Source organism: Neomonachus schauinslandi, chromosome 12, assembly GCF_002201575.2.
Source record: "Neomonachus schauinslandi chromosome 12, ASM220157v2, whole genome shotgun sequence".
Lineage (NCBI taxonomy): Eukaryota > Metazoa > Chordata > Mammalia > Carnivora > Phocidae > Neomonachus > Neomonachus schauinslandi.
Genome location: NC_058414.1, coordinates 60,196,666 through 60,223,399, shown reverse-complemented (window position 1 = coordinate 60,223,399; position 26,734 = coordinate 60,196,666). Strand labels below are relative to the sequence as shown.

The window sequence follows — 26,734 nt, the reverse complement described above, 5'->3', positions numbered from 1 at the left end:
TCATCTAATCTTCAAAACCACTATATGAGGTAGGTGTGTTATCACCACTTTAATACTGAGGAAATAGAGGCTGAGAGACTTTAAATGATTTGGCCAAAGTCACAAAGGTCCAACTATAGATCCAAGAATTTAAACCACTATACTATATAGATGGTAATGAATAAGCAACTTAGAATAGTATGTTCACAACGTTTCAGTCTTATTTTCTTATTCCTGTAAGTGCTGAAATTATGTATGACAGATAAATATAAAGTGAATCACAAGTCTCATGGAAAATTTCCCAATTCATTGATTTTCTAACATGCCAGAACATAAAGACACCAAATATACAAGTAAAAAATAATTAAAAAAAAAACTGTAATCTTAACAAAAAAATCAAATTCCAGTCATAAGTAGAAATATTAGAAAAGTAATGTTTCTTAGCGTTAACTGATCAACCTCATCTATAACACTGAATAAGAAGCCACGCACACACACAACACATGCAAACACGTCCATGTTAAAAGGAACAAAAAAAAGTATATTCCTTCTTGCTACAACAAACTCAAGAAATGAGACTAATGGCTTTGAAGACAGATAAATTCTGTATGGCTGTTATAAAGAAAGATTTTTCAAGGATACCTTTAAATAACATTGTTTTAAAAAGACTTGGAGAACAAATTTGCATAATACAGTCTACATTATTTAGTAAAAGCTAAATAAGCTTAAGATATTTTTTTAAAAACACTTGAGTAGAACTAGTATAAATAGTTCCCCCTTTCCCTAAGAACAATTAACACTACATACAGGAGAGAGGAAGGCCCAAAACTTCAGACAACAAGTATACGTACAAAGATGAAAGGCAATCGGAATCTCGAACAGCAAAATGTTATTTATACCCACTGGTATTCTGGGAGATGTTTAACAACTACTCTGCAGAAGAGAAAAAATCCTGGCTTTTAGTATTTATTGATTTCCATGGTATAAACTACGACTGATTTCAAGTTTTCAAAGCATCATCATTGAATACAGCATGGGGAAGTAACCTCAAGAACACAAATAACAGTAAAACAATAAAATAACGAGGAAGTGATGAGTTGAGAATTTACTATGTTTTAAATATAGTTTATTTGTAAATTTATATAATTTCATTTTAACAATGATTGCCAAAATCCTGGGTTTAACCATCACCTCCAGGAAGAGCTCATTCCAGCATACCACTGACATACAGTTCCCTTTTTAATTTGCCCAGTCCTTTGTTTCTTTCTCATTTTTCTGTTACACCTTTTTTTGGTGGATTAGCAAGGAAGAAAGCTGCAATATTTTAATCAATCAAGTTCTCTCAATCATTTCCTCTAGGCCTATGTGAATGTCCCCTAAGTCCACTTATTCCTGCGGTTCAGGCAAGCAAGCCCCACCCCTCGTCCCCTAAACATGAGAGGCTGCTAACATTCACTCATATTTTTCTCGTCTTCACCACAGAAAAATGAAAGCAATGGCAAGTTGCATTTGCCGCCAACATATTTCCCCAAAGCTGCTCCTTTGATGTGACCATTTTTGCCTGCATATAAGCTGTTTTTAAGTTTCCTGAAAGACCAGCACAATTTACATTTCTACCAGTATCATTTACAACCCATGTCACCTGCAGTGCCATGTTATTACTTTCCTCTCTGCCAGTCTAACTGGCATAAAGTGCTATCGTATTATTACTTCAGTTTGCATTTCCCTAAAAAGCAGTCTGTCAAAATCTATTGAATTTAGTAATAGAGAATGCTGTTCCAGGAATATAGAATAGTACTTAGATCAACCCTCCTAATGGAAACAACTCCAAATCCAGGATTAAAAAAAAAAAAATCTTAAAAACATTAATGAGCTGTCAAGGAAAGCTACAAATACTTAGGCCAGAAAATGAGAGAAAGCTGGAAACCCAAAGCAGTAAAGCCAACAACAGTGGTAGGTTTTTGCCTTGAACTAGGATGCCCTCAATGGGCTATGACTTCACTATTAGAAGTAACTCTCCTCGCCACCACCCCCAGGCAACTTCAAGGAAAATCCACTGAACCCTGACATTGGGTGAAGAAGGGGTGGAAAAGTCACCACTGAACATCTGGAAACACAAACAGAGCACCTGCTGCTTTTGCTATCTGAATTTGTAATTCCAAGGTGGTCTCAAACCCCTAAACTGGCATTCCCACACCCCACCTGTGTCAGAATCCCTGAAGAGCCTATTTAAACGTGGAATGCCGCTGCTCCACTCCCTTCCAAGGTCACAGTAAGTGGGTGGGCCCAATAATCTGTACAACCCGTTCCCAGGCAACGGCGATGCCACACTGTTGGCCTGGGGCCACTGATATGCTGTCAGGCTCCCAGAAAGAAGCAAACACTTTATGACAAGGGTGGCAACGCAGAAAGCAGGATTCATAGACAGTGCTGGGACAAATGGGTGTCCATATGGGTATCCAAAAACTGGACCCTTACCTTACATACAAAAATCAATTCCTGGAGGATTGACGTCCTAATACAAAAGGCAAAGCTATTATATTTTTTAAAACCTGGGAGAAGGGGAGAGTTTAGAAAATAGGAAAAAAATGATAAATGTAACATTAAATAAGTGACTTCTGTTTACCAAGTCTTCGTTAGAAATGAATGTCTGGAATTTGCTTTAAAATATTTCAGGGGAAAAAAGGGGGGGGGGAAGAGAGATGACAAAGTATGACAACAATGTTGATAAATGTTAAATCTGAGAAATGATGGTTTATTATACTATTTTTCTCAACCTCTCTGTATAGTTTTCCTTTTACTCTCACAAAGCATTAAGGTGGGAGAAGAAAAGTAGAACTTACTCAACTGACAAAAAAGTAGAATACAGAATATATGAAGAGCTCCTACATATCACTAAGAAGACAAATGACAACAGAAAAATAAGCAAAAGACACAGGCACTTGAAAATGTTTATGAACAGTAAGTCAGCAACATGGAAAAGAAAATTATGATCTCACTGAAGTATCATTTCTTACCCACCAAAATGGCAAAAATTAGGAAGTCTGACAGAAGGTAGGGAGGATACAGAATAACTGAACTATAAATTCACTGCTGGTGGGCACTGAAACTGGTTTAATCACTTCAGGAAACACTATGGTACTCTTCTCCAGTAAGGCAAAGATTCCTCTCCCACCTGAGAGCAGTGGTCTTAGAATAGAGGGTACCCCAAGACTTTCCAAAGCATCACTTTGCACACAGTCAACTTCAGAATGTGCCCTTTCTTATACTTACTTGAAAGTGGTACAGGTTCTCCTTCCCTCTATCTCCCATTTCACGTGCCTTTCTTACGCTTTATTTTTATGCTATGACATTTTTATGTCAGTGTTATTTTTGATCAACTGTTGGAAACTGCAGTATTTAACATCTAGAGCTTGATGGCAACGTAAAATTTTTAATGAAATTAAAATATATTTAAAATGTATGAAACCATAAATACATTTTATACATACATACACATGCATACATGAAGAAGAGTATGACAAAGTGATTAACGAAGACTTTTAAATACAAAAATGTGCTCCTCTGGGATAAAATTCTATGGGGGAAATTGAATAGAAATAGGATTTCAAGATGGAAAAGGAACAATGCAAAATTTCTAACATTTATAGACTAGCCTGTTCATGGATGTTTTAAAAGATACCAGCAAATCTCAAAACACTGGAGTATTTTATATTTATATTCTACTGGATACATTTAAAAGAGCAATATACCCCATGTTTATGGCAGCATTATCTATTAATAGCCAAACTATGGAAATAGCCCAAGCATCTATTGACTGATGAACGGATAAAGATGTGACTCACAGACACACACGAATATTACTCAGCCATCAAAAAGAAATTCTGCCATTTGCAATGACGTGGATGGAGCAAGAGAGTACAATGCTAAGAAAAATAAGTCAGAGAAAGACAAATGCCACAAGATTTCCCTCATGTGGAATTTAAGAAACAAAACAAGCAAAGGGGGTTAAAAAAAAAAAAAAAAAAGAGGCAAACCAAGAACAGTTTTACTATAGAGAACAAGCTGATGGTTACCAGAGGGGAGGGAGGCGGGGGGTGACTTAAATAGGTGATGGGGATTAAGGAGTGTACTTGTGATGAGCACAGGGTATAGTACAATATAGTAATTTAACCCTTTCATACACTGTACACCTAAAACTAATATAACACTGTATGTTAACTAGTTGGAATTAGAATAAAAACTTAAAAAAAACTATAGTGCGATATCACCTCACACCTGTCAAAATGGCTAAAATCAAACATACAAGTAAGTGTTGGCAAGGATGTGGAGAAAAAGGAACCCTTGTGCACTGTTGGTGAGAAAGTTAACTGGTGCAGCCAATGTGAAAAACAGTATGAGGTTCCTCAAAAACTTAAAAATAGCATTACTATACGATCCAGTAATTCTACTACTGGGTATTTGCCGAGAGAATATAAAAACACTAATCTGAAAAGATATTTGCACCCCTATGTTTACTGCAGCATTATTTACAACAGCCAAATTATGGAAGCAGCCCAGGCATCCACTGATAGATGAATGGATAAAGAAGTCATGGTATGTATATACACAATGGAATATATTACTCAGCCATAAAAAAGAATGAGATCTTGCCATTTGCAACAACATGGATGGATCTAGAGGGTATAATGCTAAGTGAAATAAGCCAGTCAGAGAAAGACAAATACCATATGATTTCACTCATATATGGAATTTTAAGAAACAAAAGGGGGACACCTGGGTGGCGCAGTCAGTTAAGCAGCAGACTCTTGGTTTTGGCTCAGGTCACGATCTCACAGCAGTCATGGGATGGAGCCCCACGTCAGGTTCCGTGCTCAGTGCAGAGTCAGCTTCAGATTCTTTCTTCCTCCCTTTTACCCCTCCCCGCTCGCACTTGTTCTCTCTCTCACAAAAGAAAGAAATCTTAAAAAAAAAAAAAAAAAAAAAAAAAAAAAGAGAACAAGGGGAAAGAAGAGACAAACCAAAAAATGGACACTCAACTATAGAGAACAAACTGATGGTTACCAGAGGGAGGTGTGGGGCGGTGGGAATGAGTGCAACAGGTGAAGGGATTAAGAGTACACTTATTGTGACGAGCACTGAGTATAGAATTGTTATATCACTCTGTTGTACACCTGAAACTAATATAACACTGTATGTTAATTATATTGGAATTAAAATTATATAACAAAAAAGAGATATAAATATTTTAAAACATCAATATTTTTAATATTTCTGAGATTACATACTTGAAACTATTTAAACATGATTAAAAAAATGTCAACTTAAAAATGTGCAAGGAGGTAGATAGCTTAACAAAATTATTTTGGGGATAAAAAAGCAAAAAAGATTGAAGCCCACTGCCCCAGAATACTTGTGTACACATACACCAGGAGTCATGAATAAAAATGTTCATGGCAGCATTGTTTTGTTTTGTTTTAAAGATTTTATTTATTTATTTGACAGAGAGAGAGAGCACAAGGAGGGGGAGCAGCAGGAAGAGGGAGAAGCAGGCTCCCCGCCAAGCAGGGAGCCCGATGTGGGGCTCCATCCCAGGACCCTGAGATCATGACCTGAGCCGAAGGCAGATGCTTGACCTACTGAGCCACCCAGGCTCCCCTCATGGCAGCATTGTTTACAATAATAAAAAACTGGAAACACCACCAATTCTATCAACAATAAAAATGGATAAATTGTGGTATTCATTCAATGGAATGAATAAAGGGGAATATGCTATAGCTACAGACAATAACATAAGTGAAATATACAAATAATGTAACATATTTGGAATGACTCCATTAATATAATGTTGAAAACCAAGCCTATTGCCTGAGCATATTAGCTGTTTAGGGATGCAAAACTGAGTGGTAAAGCTATAGAAGTAGGGAAAATATTAAGCAAGGAGAATACAATAGAAGGGCATAGAGGGAGTTTTTTTTTTTTTTTAAAGATTTTATTTATTTATTTGAGAGAGAGAATGAGATAGAGAGCATGAGAGGGGGGAGGGTCAGAGAGAGAGGCAGACTCCCTGCTGAGCAGGGAGCCCGACGTGGGACTCGATCCCGGGACTCCAGGATCATGACCTGAGCCGAAGGCAGTCGCTTAACCAACTGAGCCACCCAGGCGCCCGAGGGAGATTTTAAGAAACCATGGATGTTCTATTTTAGCATCGATGGTGGTACAGGAAAATTCACTTTATTAGTCTTTAAGATGTACATGTGTTTTATATACTATTCTGTATGTAAAATATATTTCATAACAAAAACAATTTTTAAGAATTACCCTTTGATCCAGCAATCCTCACTTGGTAATTTATCCTAGCAATAATGCTATCAGTATACAAAGAATAGACAAAGATTTTTACTTCTGTTTGTAGTAGCAAAAACTGACCATCAATAAAAACAGCTGAATTTGTCCAATATCCCTATCATGGCCTATCAAGCCATTATTAAAAAGAATCTGTACACTTGAGGAATTTTTACAGTATTTCAAGTAAGAAAAGATGCAGACAGGCACTCATAATATAATCCCATTTTTGTAAAACAATGACCACAAAATCCCTTATGTGTGTATATATTATATCCCTGCACAGCACAAAGGTTCAGAAGAAAAATACTGGGTTAGTTTATCTGGCAGGTAAAGGTGTGGGTGGGGGGATAAAAAGGGAAAGAAAGTTCCCCCAAAATTAGGTGTGAACATATATACATGTATAAAGACATGCACTGACTAGTGTACCGAAGTGCCATGATTTATTTATCTATCACAGGGAGCGGATTTTCAAGTAGTTTTTTTATTTTGTTACACTTTTATGCGTTATCCCAAGATTTAATAATGGTATACATTTTTTTTTTAAGATTTTATTTATTTATTTGACAGAGAGAGAGACAGCGAGAGCAGGAACACAAGCAGGGGGAGTGGGAGAGGGAGAAGCAGGCTTCCCGCCGAGCAGGGAGCCCGATGTGGGACTCGATCCCAGGACCCTGGGATCATGACCTGAGCCGAAGGTAGACGCTTAACGACTGAGCCACCCAGGCGCCCAATAGTATACATTATTTTATAGTCAGGAAGCACCAAGGTAGATATTGTCATTTTAGGCAAAGTATTTCTGGGCTCTGGAATAACAATATTCCAATTGGTAACATCTATACAGAAAGAGTCCTGGGTGGTCAGTTTACAAAGCAGAGACTAAGTCACATACTGCACCAGGAAAGCTTTTCCCAAGGTGTATACTACAATCAGTGCTTCTCACGTAGCAATGTGCATACAAATCACCTGGACATTTTAAAAATGCAGAATCTGTTTCCATAAATCTGGGGTGGGACCTGAAATCATTCTACGAAGCTCCTAAGTGAAGTTAATACCATTGGTCCAGAGACTGAACTTCGATTAGCAAGGTGGTAAGCACTTGGAATGCACCAGGCCCTGTACTAGGCACTTTTGGAACTATCATTTAATTTTTATTACAACCTTCTGAAGGAGGTTTAATCACTTCCATCTACAATAGGTTTTGCTCCTTGGGGCCAAAGGGCTAATGGCATATACCCAGAGTCAGACAGACTTGAGTGTGAATCTGAGCTCTGGAATTATGAGTAATGGTAGCACAAGAATTTTAATAGTAGCCGTAATGATGAAACCACTACCAATTCTTTTCTGTTTATAGAAGTTACCTGTGTATTACTGCAAATACAATACTTGAGAAAACAGAAAGCAGTATTCCTACTTGCCAGAGACAACCAACTTTTAGTATATGGATGAATACCTCCTGGTCTTTTTTCTCATTACACATATATACACTCAATTTGGTAACAAAATACCAAAACAAATCCCCTATCACTTTTATAATCATTTGTTTCCAAGCTATCTCTCCACTAGACTATGTGCTTTTTGGGAACAAAAATTGTTTTTCACCTTTGTATTCCCAGTACCAGAAAGCCTACCTAGCCTACTGCAGCAGGCATTAAATATTTAATGACCAAGTAAAGCAACAAAGAAAAATCAGAGAGACTATGTAAGAGAACAAGTTTCCGCCATGCTCACTTTTAAAGTCAGTTAAAACACAAAAGAATATCTAGGCTTTGTTGTGCTGCCTTTGCTTGTAAAGTCCATTATCACATTTTCATATATAGTATAAGGAATATTCTTCTCTAGTCCCTGCTATAGATAACACCACCTTTTAAAATGTCTTAAGACAAAAAAATAAAAAAAAAAATCTAAAATGTCTTAAGACATGAAGTACGTTCATACAAAGCAAAAGCAAGAATAATGTCAGTGGGATGGTAGACAATTTGATACCCAACAGATCTCAAATTTTTGTGGAGTAAGCTTGTCAAATTTCCCAAATTCCTCTATAGCTCCTGACTCTCAGAGGAAAATTGTTTTTAGAACACCAAGGAAATGATGCTGAGAGCACAAGTTCACCACCACCCCTGAAAAAAGTGAAACCACCTCCTTCTTTGAACAAGCAACAGCAGGTATCTTTCTACAAGAACCATTATGACTCCCTTTAGTGCACTAAAAAAGGACACTCTCTCTAGGCTGCTGACCTAATCATTTGTTCTTATACAGTAAATTTAATTACCTTTTTGGAATCTGTAATAATGGAATTTGCCTATACTAGTATATTCAAATAAAAAACATGGACATGTTTGTTTTTTTTAAAGTCTTATTATTCTATAGTTTATCTTGGAAACTGAAGTCCAAGAAAATGAAAGACGAAGGTCATTAAAGCTAGTTTTCTTGACTTCTAAGTAGAACTTGGTCTCACCATTACCAGTGAGTCTTCCAAAAATATTTAAAATATCAAAAGTGAATGCAGCTAACTGTGCCCCAGACTGCTTTTAGGAATTTTTACTAGCTTTTTAAAAGCACTCTTCCCCAAAGTGGTGCATACACATACATATGTATATGTGTGTGCACGCATGTACATACACACATACACACAAATGGAGTATTACTCAGCCATAAAAAAGAATAGGATCTTGCCGTTTGCAACATGGATGGACTTGGGTATTATGCTAAGTGAAATAAGTCAGACAGAAAAAGACAAATACCATATGATTTCATTTACATGTGGAATCTAAAAAACAAAACAAACGAACAGAAAAACAAAAAAATAGACTTTTAAATGCAGAGAGTTCGTGGCTGCCAAAGGGAAGGTGGATAGGGGGATGGATGAAATAGATAAAAGGGATTAAGAGGTACCAACTTCCAGTTATAAAATAAAGTTGTGGTGAGGCGCCTGGTTTGGCTCGGTCGGTAGAGCGTGTGACTTGTGATCTCGGGGTCACGAATTTGAGTCCCACATCAGGGGCAGAGTTTACTTAAAAATAAAATAGTCATGGGATGAAAAGTACAACACAGGATATATAGTCAACAATATTGTAATAGTGTTGTACGGTAACAGATGGTGACTATGTTTTCCGTGGTGAGCACTGAATAATGTACAGAACTGCTGAATCCTTATGCTGTACACCTGAAACTAATATAACACTGGACATGATTGCTGACTCATTTTTACTTCTTAGACTTGTATGAAAACAAAAACATGTTATAGGCAAAAAGAAAATTATGCCTGGCCATTGTTTATTTAATTTTTAAAAAGATTTAGACTAAAGCAAAAGTTCCAACTCTTGAATTTTTGTTCAACCACTTATCTATATTCCATGGACAAGTAAAAATTTCCCTCATACTTGGAAATACTGATCCTAAAAATAAACTTCTCGGAACTTTGTCCTTCTCCTGACAATTGACAATTTGCAAATAAATCAACCACTATATCCCACTTTGCTATAGTGAATACCATCTAAAACATTTAATATCATCTAAAAACTTTCCCAATCAGGTAATTTAAAAATTAAAGAACAAAGTAGGAATTAATTTAAGCATTAATTTTTAAATAAAAGTTTATCTTGTATCTGAGATATTCACACAATCACACCTTCTACTACGTATCCATCATTAAACACTTTGTATATTCTTAGTTTCAGTGTACACACATTAACAGTATTGTATGGTAATCGAGAGGGAGTAGCATGAAAGGACAGAGCAGAGAAATGGGAGCAGCAAGAAAAAATTTCATTAATTTTTCCAATGTCTCCCATTTCTAAAACTTACTTTACAATTACCCCAAACATGAAAGAGTACATGTTGTATGACTCCATTTATATAAAGTTCAAGAACAGGCAAAACTAATGATAACAGAAACAGCTAATACTAAGCAGCCTCTTGAAAGTAGGGTGGAAATAACTGTAAAGAAGCATAAGAAAACTTTTTGGGGTGAAGAAAATGTTCTCTATTTTGATAGTATATTACACAGTGTATTGTCAAATGCATTTGCCAAAACTCTTCAAACTGTATGCTTAGGATCTGTGCATTCCAATGTATGAAAATTAATCCTCAACTTCTAAAAAAAGGAAAAAAGTAGTTACTTCCTTTCCACAAAGCGGTCAGTTCTCAATGATGATAATTAGAGAAGGCTCAGGAAAAAAAAAATTAAAATGGCTTAAAAAAAAAGATTAGAAAAGAATGTGACAATTATCCTGCTTGGCGAAAACAGGGTCCATGTCTGTTACATTCACTACTTATCAGCACCTAGCATGTGGCAGAAGCTTAATACTTTTACAAGTTAAATCTAAAGTATAAAAGAACTATACAAAAACATCAGAGAACTGTACCAAAAAAAATAATTTAACTGGACATGAAAAAAATTGTAGACCAATGGTTGTTAATTTAAGGTGATGGAATCTGATGAAAACCATAAATTATTCCTCTAAAAAAAATTAACATTAACCACAAAATTTTGTATATAATTTCAAAAGCTTTATGAACTACCTGAAGTTTATCCTATGAACTCAACGACCAAAACACTGTAAGTGAAGAACCTTTTTCTATAACTAGACTTGACTTTAGTATTTAAAATGAATAAAAATGACAACTCTGCTTTGAATTATTTAAGAGACTATATCAGATTATTACTGCGTTTTTTCTTTTGTTTACGTTTTTTTTTTTTTTTTTTTTCCAATTCTACCACTTCATTCATTTTTATTGCTTCATAGAAGATTTGGGAAATATTTATTTAACCATCTTTTAGAAAAAGAATTTTTTCTTTTTTCTTTTTTTTTTTTTTAAGTAAACTCTACCCCCATGTGGGGTTTGAACTCATGGCTCTGACATCAAGAGTTGCATGCTCTACCGACTGAGCCAGCCAGGTGCCCCGAAAAAGAATTTCTAACTTTCCTTTAGAAACAATAGCCAATACATAACACTTACTCTAAATATTTTTTTCCAGTTTGATATCATTTTTTCCCTCTCATAATGATAACTCATTATGAAAGCAAAACCACTTCATTTTCCTTAAAAAATGGGATACTGAAGAGTTATCATGGTGTGGTAGGCAGAATAATGGCCCTCCAAACATGTCTATAGCCTATTTCCTGGAACCACGTTAGGTTACATGGCAAAGTGGAATTAAGGTTGCTAGTCACTCATCTTAAAATAGGGAGATTATCCTAGATTACCTGGGTAGGCCCAACTCAATCACAAGGGTCCTTAAAATGTGGAAGTGGGGCAGAAGAGTTAAAACCAGAGAGAGGTCAGTGTGAGAAAACTTGGCCCAATGTTGCTCCCCCTTTGAAGACAGAGGAAGGGGTGCAGGTGGTCTCTGGATGCTGGAAAAAGACAAGGAAACAGGTACTCCCTTAGAACCTCCAGAAGCAGCCTATAAACACCTTGATTTCAGCCCAGTGAGACCCATTTTTGTACTGCTGACCTCCATAACTATACTACATATGCCCTGTTTTAAGTCACTAGATTGGGGGGCACCTGGGTGCTCAGTCATTAAGCATCTGCCTTCAGCTCAGGTCATGATCCAAAGGTCCTGGGATCAAGCCCCACGGTGGCCTCCCAGCTCCGTGGGAAACCTGCTTCTCCCTCTCCCACTCCCCCTGCTTGTGTTCCCTCTCTTGCTGTGTTTCTGTCAAATAAATAAAATCTTTAAAAAAAAAAGTCACTAGATTGGTAGTACTTTGTCACAACATCCATAGGAAACTAATACACATGGTGAAATGAAAACAAAACACTGATGTGATTCAGAGTCATAATGATTTATACAGCTTAAAAAAGCCAAATTTCTTAACATTTCAGAGGCTCAGTTTTCTCATTTATAAAATGAAAATTATGTTCTCTGTGTATTGCAAAGTGTTACCTGAAAATACAGAGTATGTAAATATGCTTTTATAAACTGTAAAATATCTACAGATGTGAACCAGTAATATTATCACACAAGATAACATTCATGCTGGGATATTAAGATATATTTAATACATATATATATATATATAACTAAGAGTTCTATAAACAAGGCTTCATTGATGTTTATTGAAACTATGTATTTCTGAAATTTTTAGGCCAAAAAAAATTAATATTTAAATTTCTAAGAAATCACTTCAATGGTTAAAAAAAAAAAATTTAAGTAAGCTCTACACCCAATGTGGGGCTTGAACTCACAACCCCAAGATCAAGAGTTGAACTCTACCCACTGAGCCAGCCAGGAAACACTTCAACGGTAAAATTTTAAATACAAGAACTAAATCTTCTACTACAAACTTCTATATTCCATGAAGAACACATCATATATCAATTTATAAAGATACTAAACATATAATAAGTTATTAGAATAGAGAATTTAATATTTATAGAATTATGTCACTTGGAGTTATGGTCAATTTTAAATTACCTTTAATAAAACAGAAGAGGAATGATCTGGATAAATCCATTCACAGAATTTTTTTTAATTAGTTATTACTTTTGGACTTCTCCCACCATACTGCCACAATAAATATTCTCTTCTTCCCATTCTTCATTACTCTGAAAGAGTTCAAATGTTCCCCAAAAATGGGACAGACACAACTGGGGGCTTATATAATTTAAATCCCTCTGAAACTAGATCCAATATATCTGAGACAGCTAAAAATCACCTTAAGAAATCTTGCCATTAATAAAGGCCCTTTTTTTTTTTTTAACGATTTTATTTATTCATTTGACAGAGAGAGAAGTAAAGGGAGCGGCAGGCAGAGGGAGAGGGAGAAGCAGGCTTCCCCACTGAGCAGGGAGCCTGATGATGTGGGGCTCGATCCCAGGACCCCAGGATCGTGAACTGAGCCAAAGGCAGACGCTTAACCAACTGAGCTACCCAGGTTCCCAAAAGGCCCTTTCTTTTTTATAGGAAGCAATAGACTTTTAAATAGCATTTTAATAATTTAAATTCATAACCCTGCACCATTAGAATTGACACAATCTAATTCATAAAAATTTAATCTTGTAAGTCAATAACCTGGGAGGAAATATTTAAAATATATAAACAACCAAAGACTAATCTGTAGAATATATAATGAACTACAAATCAATATAAAATAACCAAAAAATAGACAAATTCAACGAATTCAAAAAAGAAATATACACAGCTAATAATAAACACATGGAAAGATGCTTATTTTCACTAGCAATCATGAAATGCAAATCAAAATTTTTCATCAAGTGAAATGGAGGAAAAAATAACATCTAACAGCAAAGTTATGGAAAATTTAGGATTGTCATATAATGGTGCAAAATAGATTAGCAGTGCCTCTGAGGTGGATATCTATTAAAATCAGTTATCTATTCAATATCTATTAAAAATTAAAGTGTTGATACCATTCAACCAGAAAATCCTACTTCTAGGTTATCTGTTGTATAATACAGAATTTGTCTGGTCTTTGTTGCTGGGTTCCTGGCACAGAGCTTCTAAAACCCTTGGAATTTCCTGAGTGATAAGAATGTCTTCACTATTCATGAGCCCCCTGGGATCACATGTGACTTTATGCTACTAAAACAATTCAGAATAGAGGCTAGTCACTAGAAAGACCAGTCCTAACAGTAAAAGCTTGAGGGGTGATGAGACAGGCCAACCTCCAGGAAGGAGAGGGAGTCAGAGACTGAGTCCAATCATATGGCCAATTTTTAATCAACCATATCTACATAATAAAACCCAAATAAAAAGTCTGGACACCTAGGCTCTGGGAAGCTTTCTAGTTCATGAACACACAGTTGTGCCAGGAGGGTGACACAGCCTGATTCCATAAGAGGAAGGCAGGAAAGCACTGTGTTCAGGATCCTCTCAGACCTCACACTGTGTCTCTTCATTTGGCTGGTCCTACTTTATATCTGTTATAATAAAACTATAATCCCGAGTATACCATTTTCTTGAGTCCTATGAGTTATTCTAGTGAATTATCAAACCTGAGAAGTCATGGGACCTTTCCTCACACCCCCATTCCTCCAAATTTGTAGTCATTTGATCAGAAATTCAGGCAGCCAAGGAACCCCAAAATGTAGCTAAAGCTGAAATGAGGACAGTCTTCTCAGGACAGTGCCCTTAAACCTGTGGAGTCTGACACTAATTCCAGATGGCTGGTGTCATAGTAGTGCCTATCTGAGAAAATCTGTACACATGCATATATTGATAAAGACGTTTTTTACAACACTGAAAAGTGTAAACATCCTAAATGCTTACCAACAGAAGAATGGTTAAATAAACTACAGTACATGCATATTATGGAATAGTAAGTAAGCAGTTAAAGAGAAGAGTTACACTTATATGTCCTTCCACATTAAAAACTCCTAAACCCATTGAAGAGAAAAAAGCAGGTTTTAGAAGAATATAGTACGACCTACGACCATGTTCTTGTCAACAATAAGTATTGCAAAATCTCATAAAAATCAAACTGCTTTTCTCTGTAAGTATGTAAATCAATTTATCAAAAAGTTACAAAGTACACATACATAAAAATGATAATAGTGACATCTGGGAGTGAATGGGATCATCAGAGAAGGAGTGAAAGTGACTTTCATTTATCTGAATTGTTGAAATTTCGTAGAAATGGATTCATATTTCTTAGGCAATTAGGGGGAAAAAAGAGGACTTCCAGTTAAAGACAATTGCTTGAATACATTTATCAGACTCCCCTCAGTTCAAACATCTTACTAAAAGCATTAAAAATGTATTTTTTTTAAGGAATTAAGCCTATAAAAGTATAGAGGGGGAAAAAGGGATATCGTTAGACTACGGAAAGAAAATGGTAACTTTCATTGCAGAATTAGGAAAGCAGAAAAGCAAGCTGATTTCTGTGAGGCACAAGAGAGAAAAATTTACTGCAAGTCTCTTTCCCGTTATCCTCCCTGATTCCCAGCAACTAGGCAGCTGTTCCTCCCCCAGGCTGGCATTAGACTGGAGGCTTGTTATTCGGAGAAAGCAAGTTTCTGGACTTGGGGATAACAGGAATAAAGACAGAAGTACCTACTGATAATGAATATGGGAAATAAATGAAAGTACCACATTGAGTGTTAACACTCCCGGCTTTCTTCTCACTCTGCTCCTAGAATAGAGGTATAAAATAGTACATCCTCCAGGCAAAAAAAAAGAGAGAGAGAGAGAGAAAAGCCACTCTGGAAAATATGACCAATCCAAAAAAAAAAAAAAAAAGACAATAAAATTCTTAGGAATTTCCCAATTCCTAAGAAAAGGGGCCCAGACAGATAACCCTGCATGCACACACAGCTTCCAATGAGAATGAGTGAGTGGTGACCAGCCAACGATCACCAAACATTTGAAGAGAGAACCTAATGAAAGACTGAAGCCAAGCAAAGAGAAAAAGCAACTGGGAAGAAACTGAGTAATTGGGAGGGGTAAATAAAGCATATGCATACACAAAAACACATATCATTAATATTCTTAGAAAAAGATGTACCCACAAAAGAACAAAACGTATGAAAAAATTCACAATTAAAAAAAAAGCTCTTGGAAATTAGATTACAGAAATAAACAAAAGTAAAGAGTTAGAAGATAAAAGTTGGGGAAAAAAACTCCCATAAAAAGAACCAAAAACAAAGATAAAAAAAGAGAAAAAAGATAAAGCAAAGGATCACTCTAAGTATCCAACACTGAAATGAGAAAAGAAAATGGCAGAAAAAATAATCACAGAAATAATTCCAAAAAACTACCCAAAATGAAAGAGTTAGCAAGTTGAAAGGGCCTATCAAATATGCAGTGCAGAGTGGATGAACACAGATCCATCCCAAGATCTATAATATTGTTTTTCCATCGTATTTCTATCATTTGCAACTGAAAAAGTCTTAAGACTCTATGACCACAATGCAATACTTCTAGGTTACACTAGAAATAACAAGAGGGTAGCAAAACAATGGTAAATTTACCATAGATGTTAAAGTCACTTTAATATAACTCCTAGGTTTAAAAAAAAAAATCTTAGCTAACAAAATTATTCCTCAAGAGTGTTAGTTTACTTAATGACAATACAAATACTAAGTATCGAAAGCTATAGGAAATGACTCTATGTACCAAGGAGTAATCATCGCCTTAATGTTTTTATCATTAAAAAAGAACAAAAAAAAAATAAAATGAACTAAGAAGCTAAGAGAGGGGCCCCTCTCGCTAGCTCAGTCAATACAGCATGCAACTCTTGATCTCAAGGCCGTGAGTTCAAGCCCCCCATTAGGTGTAGAGCTTACTTTAAAAAAAAAAAAGGAAAAAAAAGCTAGAAGGGCACAATTAACTTTACAAAATGAGACAGAAAATAAGATATAAGAGCAGTACTGATGAAATTAAAAAAAAAATAAAGTGGTAAAATTTATCATTCAAACCAAAAGCTGGCTCTTTGAAATGAATTACATGTAATAACTCATTATGTATAGTATATGGTTTCTTTGTTCTATTTTTCTCAGCTCACATGTATACAAATAAATTTATTATCAGACTAATAATTTCAACAAAAATTAGGATATACAAGATGGTCAGAATTTATTACATTCAAATGATGGAATATACTTATTCTTTTTTGATACACTAAATTCACTATAAAAAAAAGCACTAAATAATGACTGATAGATATTACTCAAAATGCATCTACCAACCTGCTTTGTATTTGTTTTTAAGTATTAAAAACCTCACCAGAGTTTTCATGGGGAGAAAAAAAAAATTTAAATACTCCTGAAATTATACTTTGCTTGAAGAAGTTGCCCTTTCTAAAGGGCAATTCAGCAATAAAGATCAAATGCCTTGAACAATGCATATCTTTGGTTCTAACAATCCCACACCTCTGATAAATTTTTAAGAACTGGAGAAACATAAACATCTGCATGCCAGGATTTTGACAGCACTAGTACATAATAGCACCCAACTGCAAATAAACCATATAAACCCCGCCTCCCCTTTCACTCTCACTCCTCCAACAGCTCATCCAGTTGGCTCCATCTTCCAAGAACAGGACATCCAGAGTCTGGCCACTCCTCACCACCTTCAGTGCCACCACCCTGGTCCAAGCCACTGTTATCTTTTGCCCTGATTTTTAACTCCTTGCTTGACTCTTGCCCTCTAGTGTCCACTCTCACACTGTGGCCAGAGTAATCCTTTAAAGGCCCAAGGCCGGTTATGTCAATCTTCTGCTCAAAAAACTCTCAAATGCTGGGATGCCTGGGTGGCTCACTCAGTTAAGCGTCTGCCTTCAGCTCAGGTCATGATCCCAGGGTCCTGGGATCCCGCATCGGGCTCCTTGCTCAGCAGGGAGCCTGCTTCTCCCTCTGCCTGCCCCTTCCCCTGCTTGCGCGCGCGCATGCACGCACAGACTCTTTCTCTCTCTCTGACAAATAAATAAAATCTTTAAAAAACAAAACAAAACTCTCAAATGCCTCTCCCTCTCTCTCTAAAACAAAAGTCAAAAAACCAGGTCAGTGGTTACAAGGCATTTTATGATTCTGCCCCATCCCACTCCTCTCTGCCCTCACCTACAACCCTCTGCATTCCAACTACACTGGTTTCACAGCTTTTCTCACCAAAACACGTCAGGTACATTCACTCCTCAGGGCCTTTATAGTTAACCATTCCTTCTGCCTGGGTTATGTTTTTCCTTTAGAGATCCTTCATGGCTTGCTCCCTTCCCTCTGCTTGTATGTCAACCTTGTCAGTGAAGTTATCTCCAAAACACTATTTAACATAGGGACAAGTCTCCACCCCACAATCTCTACCCACCTTTCCACTCCATTTTTCCCTGTCACATTCAACACCCACTGACACACTATTTTTGTTTACTTTCTTCCTCAAGTAGGATAGAAGGTCCATGAAAGCAGGGATATGTGTTTTATTTCTTCAGTTCTGTATCCTTAGGACCATACATGGCAAAGTGGGTCCTCATTAAATACTTACTGAGTGAATTTTGGAACACTGAGCAGTCATTAAAAACCATGTCATAAAAAAATTCAATGTCATGGAAGAAACTAATGAAGTGGAAAGAGCATGTCATCAAAGAATATCTAACCCATGGATAAAAGAAGAGCTCACAAGAGAAATTAGATAGTATTTTTAACTGCATGTTAACAAAACCACTTCAAAATTTGTGGGATTCAGCTAAAGCAGTTCTCAGAGGGAAATCTGTAGCTTTAAAATTTTACATTAGAACATCACAAAAGTTTAAAATGAAAAGAATATATAGGATGAATGTTCCAAATTTTATTTCTGGCAGTAAGATTACAAGTGATTTGGGGCGCCTGGGTGGCTCAGATGGTTAAGCATCTGCCTTCGGCTCAGGTAATGATTCCAGGGTCCTGGGATCAAGCCCCACATCGGGCTCCCGGCTCAGCAGGGAGCCTGCTTCTCCTTCTCCCTCTGCCTCTCTCCCTGCTCATGCTCTCTCTCTGTATCTCTGTGTCTCAAATGAATAAATACAATCTTTAAAAAAAAAAAAAAGATTACAAGTGATTTGTTATTTCTGTGTGTGTGTTTCAGTATTTTCTGCATTTTAGTTTTCTCTAATGAACATGTATTATTTTTATGATTAAAAAAAAAAAACCATTTCCATCAACTTCTTTTCCTTGGGTTCAATTCTAATCACTATTCTCCTACTCTGCTTGTCTCTTAAAATTCTTGCTCCCCAGGATTCCATGCCTGCTCCTCAATTTATATTCATCCCTTATTAATCCTATCTATTTTTTGGCTTCACTTAAAACCTGCTAATTGACTATTTCTCAGTTTTTGGTAATGTCCTAAATTACTGATGTATATTTCCAACTGCTTAAAGGATGCTTCTAGATGGAAACTCCATAGCCACTCAAAATTTAACAGGCTTGAAGGAACTCATTTCCTAAAATTTTTTCTTTCCTTTTTTATTTTTTAATATTGGTTAATGACATCACTGTGCACCCAGGTTCTCAATCCTATCAGTTTTACCTTAGAAATCTCACTCAAGGGCGCCTGGGTGGCTCAGTCGGTTAAGCGACTGCCTTCGGCTCAGGTCATGATCCTGGAGTCCCGGAATCGAGTCCCGCATCGGGCTCCCTGCTCAGCGGGGAGTCTGCTTCTCCCTCTGACCCTCCTCCTTCTCGTGCTCTCTGTCTCTCATTCTCTCTCGCAAATAAATAAATAAAATCTTAAAAAAAAAAAAACTGTTTAAAAAAAAAAAAATCTCACTCAAGTCCAACTTTTCCTCTACTCCACCAAAGCTATAATTTCAATTTAGGCACCTTCCACCAATTATAGTCTAAAAGAATCCTAGCTTATCTTCCTGCTCTCTCTTCCCTAACAAGCAATTTAATCATGAGTAGCAGTGCTCTAACTGTCACAGGCCGAGCACTGCACTCCTCAGGAAGGCTGCCATCCATATCAACTATGACCATAGGGGTGCCTACTTTAAAACTTGGTTAAGTAAAACAAAGGTACATCACTATAAAATCCTCAACAAATGGTCCAAATCGACTTTTCTAGTTTCATGTTCTCATCAGTCGTCCTTACACCCTACAATCCAGACACATTTAACTTTTCAATATGCCCTATCAAAATCCAAGGCTTTTGTGGATTCTTCCTTAGTCTGCAGTGTCCTCCCCGCAAAAGACTGCTAAATCCTTACAGTTCAAATGTTACCTGCCTCTATGAAGTATTCCTTACTTGAAACAAGGATACCTTACAAAGCATTCTGTTAAGAGTCCTATTATAGCACTTGTTACAATGTATAATAATCTTAAATTCAACTGAGACCTGAGCAAGCACAGGAGAAGCCTTGTTTGTACCCCTGAAAACTACAATGCCAGTCCCTTAAAAAAAAAAAAATTCAATTTCGTTTACTAAAGCAACATTTACCACATACATTATTACAACTTTTCTAAAGTAAATGAAAAATGAGTTTAAAAATAAAGTTAGAACAGTTGTTGCATGTTTAACTGGTCAACCTAAGTCTATAATCAATGTGGTAAACTTTAGGATGGCCACACATGATCCCTGCCTTCTGAAATTTACACCTGTCATTCCCTCCCCTTGAGTCTAACAGACCTGTGACTTGCTTCCAACCAGTGCCAACAGCAAAGCAATGAGCTGTATGTGATTACATGTACATATTTATGTAAGAGTGTATGTAGCACCAGCTCACCTCGCTGGACTGTCTCCTTTGCTGGCTCTGAAGCAGCAAGATGTCATGTGCTTAGCAACTATGAGGAAATGAATTCTGCCAACAACTTGAGGCGGCTTGAAAACAGACCCTTCCCCAATTGAGTCTCTAAATAACAACCCAGTCCTGGCATACTTTTATTGCAGTCTCGCAGAGGACCCAAGCTAAAATGAACCCAGACTCCTTACCCATAAAAACTGAGATAATAGATTTGTTTTGGACAGCAAAATGTATAGTAATTTGTTAATAAGGAGAATAGAAAACTTATAAAATCAGAACCTACGGTATTTCTGAACCCTTTACTGTTTACACAAAAGACATGTCTTCCCCAGTTTCTAAACACTTAAACAAGGGTAGAACAAACTTAACTCATTAGTTAATACCAGTCAAATACATGCACAATTAAAACATTTAAGTACTTTGCTACATAAAACTGTTCCTATACTTCTTTTTTTAACCCATTCGCTAATATACTCAATCATACATATACCCAGCATATGCAGTAAGTATAATGTTAAGGGAATTCTCCTTATAAACCCAGAATAATCAATATTTTAAAAGCTCGTACCTAATTAACAGTACTGGTAACCAAAAAACAAATAAGAACCCACTTACTGGTTACCAGGCTAAGCAATCAAATTGGAGGGGGCTGGGGACTTGCTGGAGGCACTATCCTTAGTACAAGGACTGGCTTTTCAACTAGCAAAGCATCAGAAGTACTCAGGTCAGGCACCTTTCATATCAGATGATGCCCAGTGCAACACAAACCACTCCTTCCTCCAGCCCACCTTCTACCCTGCAGACAAGAGAACTTTCAGGGAAAAAAAATTGTAAAATAAAGCTGGAGGTGGAAGAAGGGGGGAAAAGAGAATTTTCAAAATATTCCCAAAGCAGAAACTTCCAGGACAGAGCCCACACTTTAGCATAACAAAGCATACAACACCAGGTATCTCCTATAGTGTTTAAAGATATGTGGGATTACAAGTGAGAAACATTAACCGCCAGAGTTGTTCTTTTGGGCAGTGACAAGGGTGGTAGCTAGAAGTGTAATTTTTCTTAGGAAGAAGCAGGTATTTCTCTTCTGCCACACTGCATAAAGGTTTTCAAATGAATAAAAGAAAATTCAGAAACAGGAAGTAGATTAATCACAATAACCCAAATTCAAATATTTTGGCACTAGATACTGGTAAGAAGGGATGACTGAGAATGATTCAGTAACAATTAATGGAGATAATTCACTACCTTAAAAACCTGCATCTTTCTTGAAAATTAGGAGAAATAAATCTGTCTAGAAATGCAGATTTCATTTAACATATTCCATTTTAAGAGATAACCCACACTCCTTCAACATAAGGAATTGTGTTTCCTAAGTAACACAAGGCGCCTGAATTGGAGTCAGACTACTGAAACCCTCAAGGACACAACAGACCCAAACAAACTCAAGCCAATTAGGAGAAGAACGAAAGCAACGGAGTACCACCAGTTAACTGTCTAGATTAACTCATTTTACATTTTCACTTCTAGACTCATGGATAGGTTATAAGGGAAGCCCACACTATATTTCCAGAAATAATCTCCATTCACTGGTATATTTTATAGTCCTTTTTCAAATACCTTCCCTATCCTTGCTGGATCATTAAAGACTATTCTACCACCCATAATAACTGATTTTATGAACATTAGCAACTTGGTAGTGGAAAAAATGTACACATAAAATAAAGCCAAAAAAAAATCCTAAAATACCACCAAGGCTTTTAAATATCAGCCTATATATAGCACTAAAGGCCTGTTTTAAAACAAAGGTGATAGACAAGAGAAGGCTTCTGTTCACTTTAATAGTATTAGACTCAGCAGTCCAAAAGAAGTAAAAAAAGAAGAAAAACCATTCAGTTCTAGGAAATTTCTGTAAACTAAAATATTCTGGATTAAGCACCTCTCTTCTGGTTGTCTCCAGAGAGAACTGAGTAAGAATGTATTCAGCTAAAATACATACTCAAAACATAAAACTGACACAGAAAACCTCATTCAATTTGGTAATTCATTATGATGAAACTACTAACAATTCAATTTGCTAGACTACTATTTAAAAAAAGAAAGAAGTGGTATATTGTTTAGGTTTTTTATAAATTACATGACAGCCCAAAAGAGAATGACAATTTTGCATCTTATTAGTACCATATTTTCTTATTACAAAATAGTAACAAATATCAACTTTTACAAAATTACAGCAAAACTTCCCACTAATTCAAAAATAATTCCTTTTCTCAATTTTCAGAGGGAATTACTTCATATATGCCCAAACATTTATACAATTTGTAACTGAAGACATTAATACTATAATACATACTAAGAAATTAAATCAATGCAAAGTATAATCAAGTGTAAATTTTTAGAGTAAGATTCATCATCTGAAAATAAATATAAAGTAAGATTCATCGTCTGGCTTCCTAAATCTCAGGATGAGGAGAAATATGCTTCTATTAAGTTCCCCTGATAAACCTACCCACTGAAACAGAAGTAAAAATCTCAGTAAAGCAAATGCCAGTAGAAAGATGTGTTTTTACGTTAAGTGTACTCCATCTCCCTGTGTCAACTAGGATTTAAGGTACTGGCGTATTGATTTGTTCCTATCATATAATGGGAACAAGTAATTTCTCTGATCCCCTTTCCCGCTCTCTCCAGTTTTTTATCTGAACTACCAAACACAGACTATTTGACTGTTTTCTCAAATTTCAGAAAAATGATACATAACTAGAATCATTCTAAGAGCATAGGAGAAAAAAGTTAATCAGTTGGCCTGCAATAGCTGCCTTAGGACATTAGGGCTCTATTCTCTGCAGAGACCTGGTTAAGAAAGGCTGCCCCAAGTTCCACAGTATCACTGTGCTATTAGGCCCCAATCATCCTAACCCTGAAAGCACAAAAAGAACTAAGCACACAGAACTAGGAACTTAAGTTAAAAAAAAGATAAATTTGCTTTGCTTCTACTTTTATGAACCAGGTCTTTGTCATTTGCTAATTTACTATGAATTAAAAACCTAAGTGTCAACTATTTGCCCCCTGCTCTGAATGGAAGGTATTTATTTTCAGAAAATAAACCCATACAGATATACTAACTCTTTGTTAAAGGAAATTATTAGCCCTTTAAGTAATTAGTATATTTGAAATAAGATATTAATTTGACAAGCTTCTTCTTACTCCTTTAGCGAACTTTTAAATACATCTTTTGACAACTGCTAAATGCAAATTTTCACTTTAAAAAGATATTTTTAAAAACCAGCTTATCCTTTATTCTTGCACTAATCTCCCATTCTCAAGAAAGTGTCTTTCATGGGGGCGCCTGGGCGGCTCAGTCGTTAAGCGTCTGCCTTCAGCTCAGGTCATGATCCCAGCGTCCTGGGATCGAGCCCCGTGTCTGGCTCCCTGCTCTGCGGGAAGCCTGCTTCTCCCTCTCCCACTCTCCCTGTTTGTGTTCCCTCTCTCACTGTCTCTTTCTCTGTCAAATAAATAAAATAATCTCAAAAAAAAAAAAAAAAACTGTCTTTCATTATTCCTCAGTGTAGTGGCTACAGCTGTGTTAATTAAGATCAAACTAACCTTCCACTGTGTTAATTATGATCAAATCACAGTAAGGAAAGCACTATTTCTTTTTCTCAAAAATGAAAGTTTTTTTTTTAGTGGCCCAATTTTAGTAAATACCAATATTGCTATTTCCGTAGCAAAATTATAACTAAAGTAGTTAAGAATTGTTCTATACTGAATGTGCAAAGCAGCATTAGAAACATGAAAAAAACTAAACATGACATTCCCATTCTTAATATGCTAACATGAATATTGATAGTACAGAATATTAGAACAGATCAATTACATTACTGAACATTCCACTTCACCAACTCAAATTTCTCGCATATATAAACATGAAAAAAAAAGGGCCACAAAAATGGAGGGAATGGTTTCCTCAGTTTCAGCTGTGCTCACTTGCGCATTTATGTAATATCACAATGCAGTGACATGGGAATGTTTATCTTCTATAAGTCGGCCTCTCTAACCAGATTAAACTTCCAATTTCTTCTCATGAACTGCCAAGGAAGAGGTGTCTTGATTCGTTTAGGATATTAACCGTTTTGAGGTAAAGTAAATCACTACTGAACATAACTGAAGAGGCCAAATTCCGTTTCCTCAGATCAAGTGCACCCTTCCTGTTTCTACATAAAAGCACATCAAATTGCTATTAAAAATTTCCACTTATCACAAGTGACTTTTCCTGAACTCGTAGTCAACACTGCTTTTCAAAAGCCCCTATGCTTTTACTGCATCTTTTAGGCAGAGTTCCCATAAGAAACTGCTTTCAATTTTTAAAATGCCCTGTCCAAATTAAGAGGGGCTCACATTAATCATTTTTCTAAAGTAGCAGTTCACTGGGGTCAAAAATACATTTTCCATCACACATTCAACCAATTAAACTGTATGCAGTAGGTGGGGCTGTTTACATAGACTTAAGGATTACAGTTTTATATTAACAGCCCAACCGAAATAACTCCCTTTTTCAAATACTCATATGTTCCTTTGAGACCCTCGGACTCTTGGCCTTTAAAAAACGCTCACCACTTGAGTCCCCAGTTAGAACTACGTTTGGCCACCGGTCTCCTGACTTCCTGACACCAAAAGCCACAAGCACGAGGGCTGTTGCATTGGTTTGTTTCAGAAACAATCTTCGTTCCATTCACCCCAAGGGGAAAACAAGGGCTTCCTCTACTGGGCCCCCACTGTGAGGCGGGGGGTACCCCCGGTGTCTAAAAACCAAAGCCCAGGGAGTAGCGGGAGCGGTGCGGCCGGGGTTAAGTGGCGGCTTTCCTCCCCAGAGGGGCGAGTCGGCCGGGCCGCGCGGCAAAGCCGCGGCGCTCAGGCTGAAGGAGAAAAGGAGAAGGGTAAACCCCAGCGCGGCCGTGGCGCACGTGCGGCTCGCGAGAGGCAGGGAGCCGGGGAGGGAGCCGTACCTCCAAACATGTGCGGCGAGAGGTGAGCTGGTAAGGAGCCGATCACCAGGCGCGGCCCGCCGGAGCCCCCGCCCGCCGGCCGGTCTCTGCTGCCGCCGCCGTCCTCGGGGCTGCTGTGCACCGAGTCCTGCGAGCCGTACGGGCCGCTGCTGCTGTTGGGGATGCTGAAGGAGGACTGCGCCGCGCGGGCCGCCGACGCCACGCTCCCCACGGCCCCGCCGAGGGAGCGACTGCGCGGGGCCGCCGAGGCCGCCGCGGCGCCGCCGGAGGCGCTGGGCTGGTGCGCGCCGGGCACCTGAGCCGGAAACCTCCCCGCGGCCGCGGCCCGCGCCCCGGTGCCGCCGCCGCCCGCGGTCCCATTGGTCCCTCCGCTGCTGCTGGAAGGTAGATCCGAGCCCGAGTAGGCGCGGGTGCGGCCGTTAGCAGCGGCCGGGCCGCTCTGCTTGGCGCCCATGGCCGCCCTGCCCCGGGCCGGGCCCGCGCGCGGCGCCCCGAGCGCCGGGAGGGCGGGAGCGAGCGCAGGAGCGAGCGGGCAGGGCCGAGGCGCCGCGGCCGGCGCAAGGAGAAGCCCGCACGTCCAGGGCCGCCGCTCGGCGCCCCTAAGGGCGGTCGGCGCCCGGCGCGCTCTTGTGTTGTGGGCGGCGGGCGAGACCGGCGGCCTGCGGGAGGTCGCGGGAAACGAGGAGAGGAGAGGAAGGAGGTCGGGCTGCGGCGGACGCCACTCGCTAGCTCCGGCGGGAGGGGCGGCTCAGGTGGTTGTGCGGCTGCCGCTGGTTTCGGTTCTAGTGCGCCGCGACGGGTCGCTGCCGCTCTCTGCCGTCGTCGCCGCTCTCTGCGCCCCGGGCCTCGGTACCGCCTCCTCCCGGGCGGCCGCAGCTACCGCCGCCATCCTCCGGCTCACACGGCGGCTCGTGGGTGAGTGGGAGACACCCGCCCAGACTCCGCCGGGGCCACCTTCCCTCCTCCCCCAGCCACCAGCTGTTATTAGCGGAGAAAGTGGAAAAACGGGTGGCGCGTGAGAGGAGGATAGAGGAGGGGATGAGGGGAGGGAGGGGCGGCGCGCGCTTCCCGGCAACCGTCGCCCCACTCCCCGCTGCGAAGGAGGAGCGGGGGGGGGGGGAGGTTCTGGGCCACGAAGGTGGGGGTGCCCAGTAGGGGAGGAGGTTCCCCGGCCCTCGCACCGGAAGGCCGAGGAGCAGCACGGCTCCAAAGTGCACCCGGACTTGGGTGTTTGGG

General features: G+C 38.5%; 1 protein-coding gene across 1 annotated transcript in view; it reads right to left on the bottom strand.

Moving 5' to 3' along the window:
• Positions 1-25,988, bottom strand: part of ZNRF2 (zinc and ring finger 2) — an 88,928-nt gene extending 62,940 nt beyond the window's left edge. Inside the window, exon 1 of the mRNA XM_021689654.2 lies at positions 25,499-25,988. Within this exon, the coding sequence (XP_021545329.1) occupies positions 25,499-25,952 (454 nt within the window). The 5' untranslated portion in view covers positions 25,953-25,988. The remainder of the gene's footprint in view (positions 1-25,498) is intronic.
• Positions 25,989-26,734: the final 746 nt, after the last annotated feature.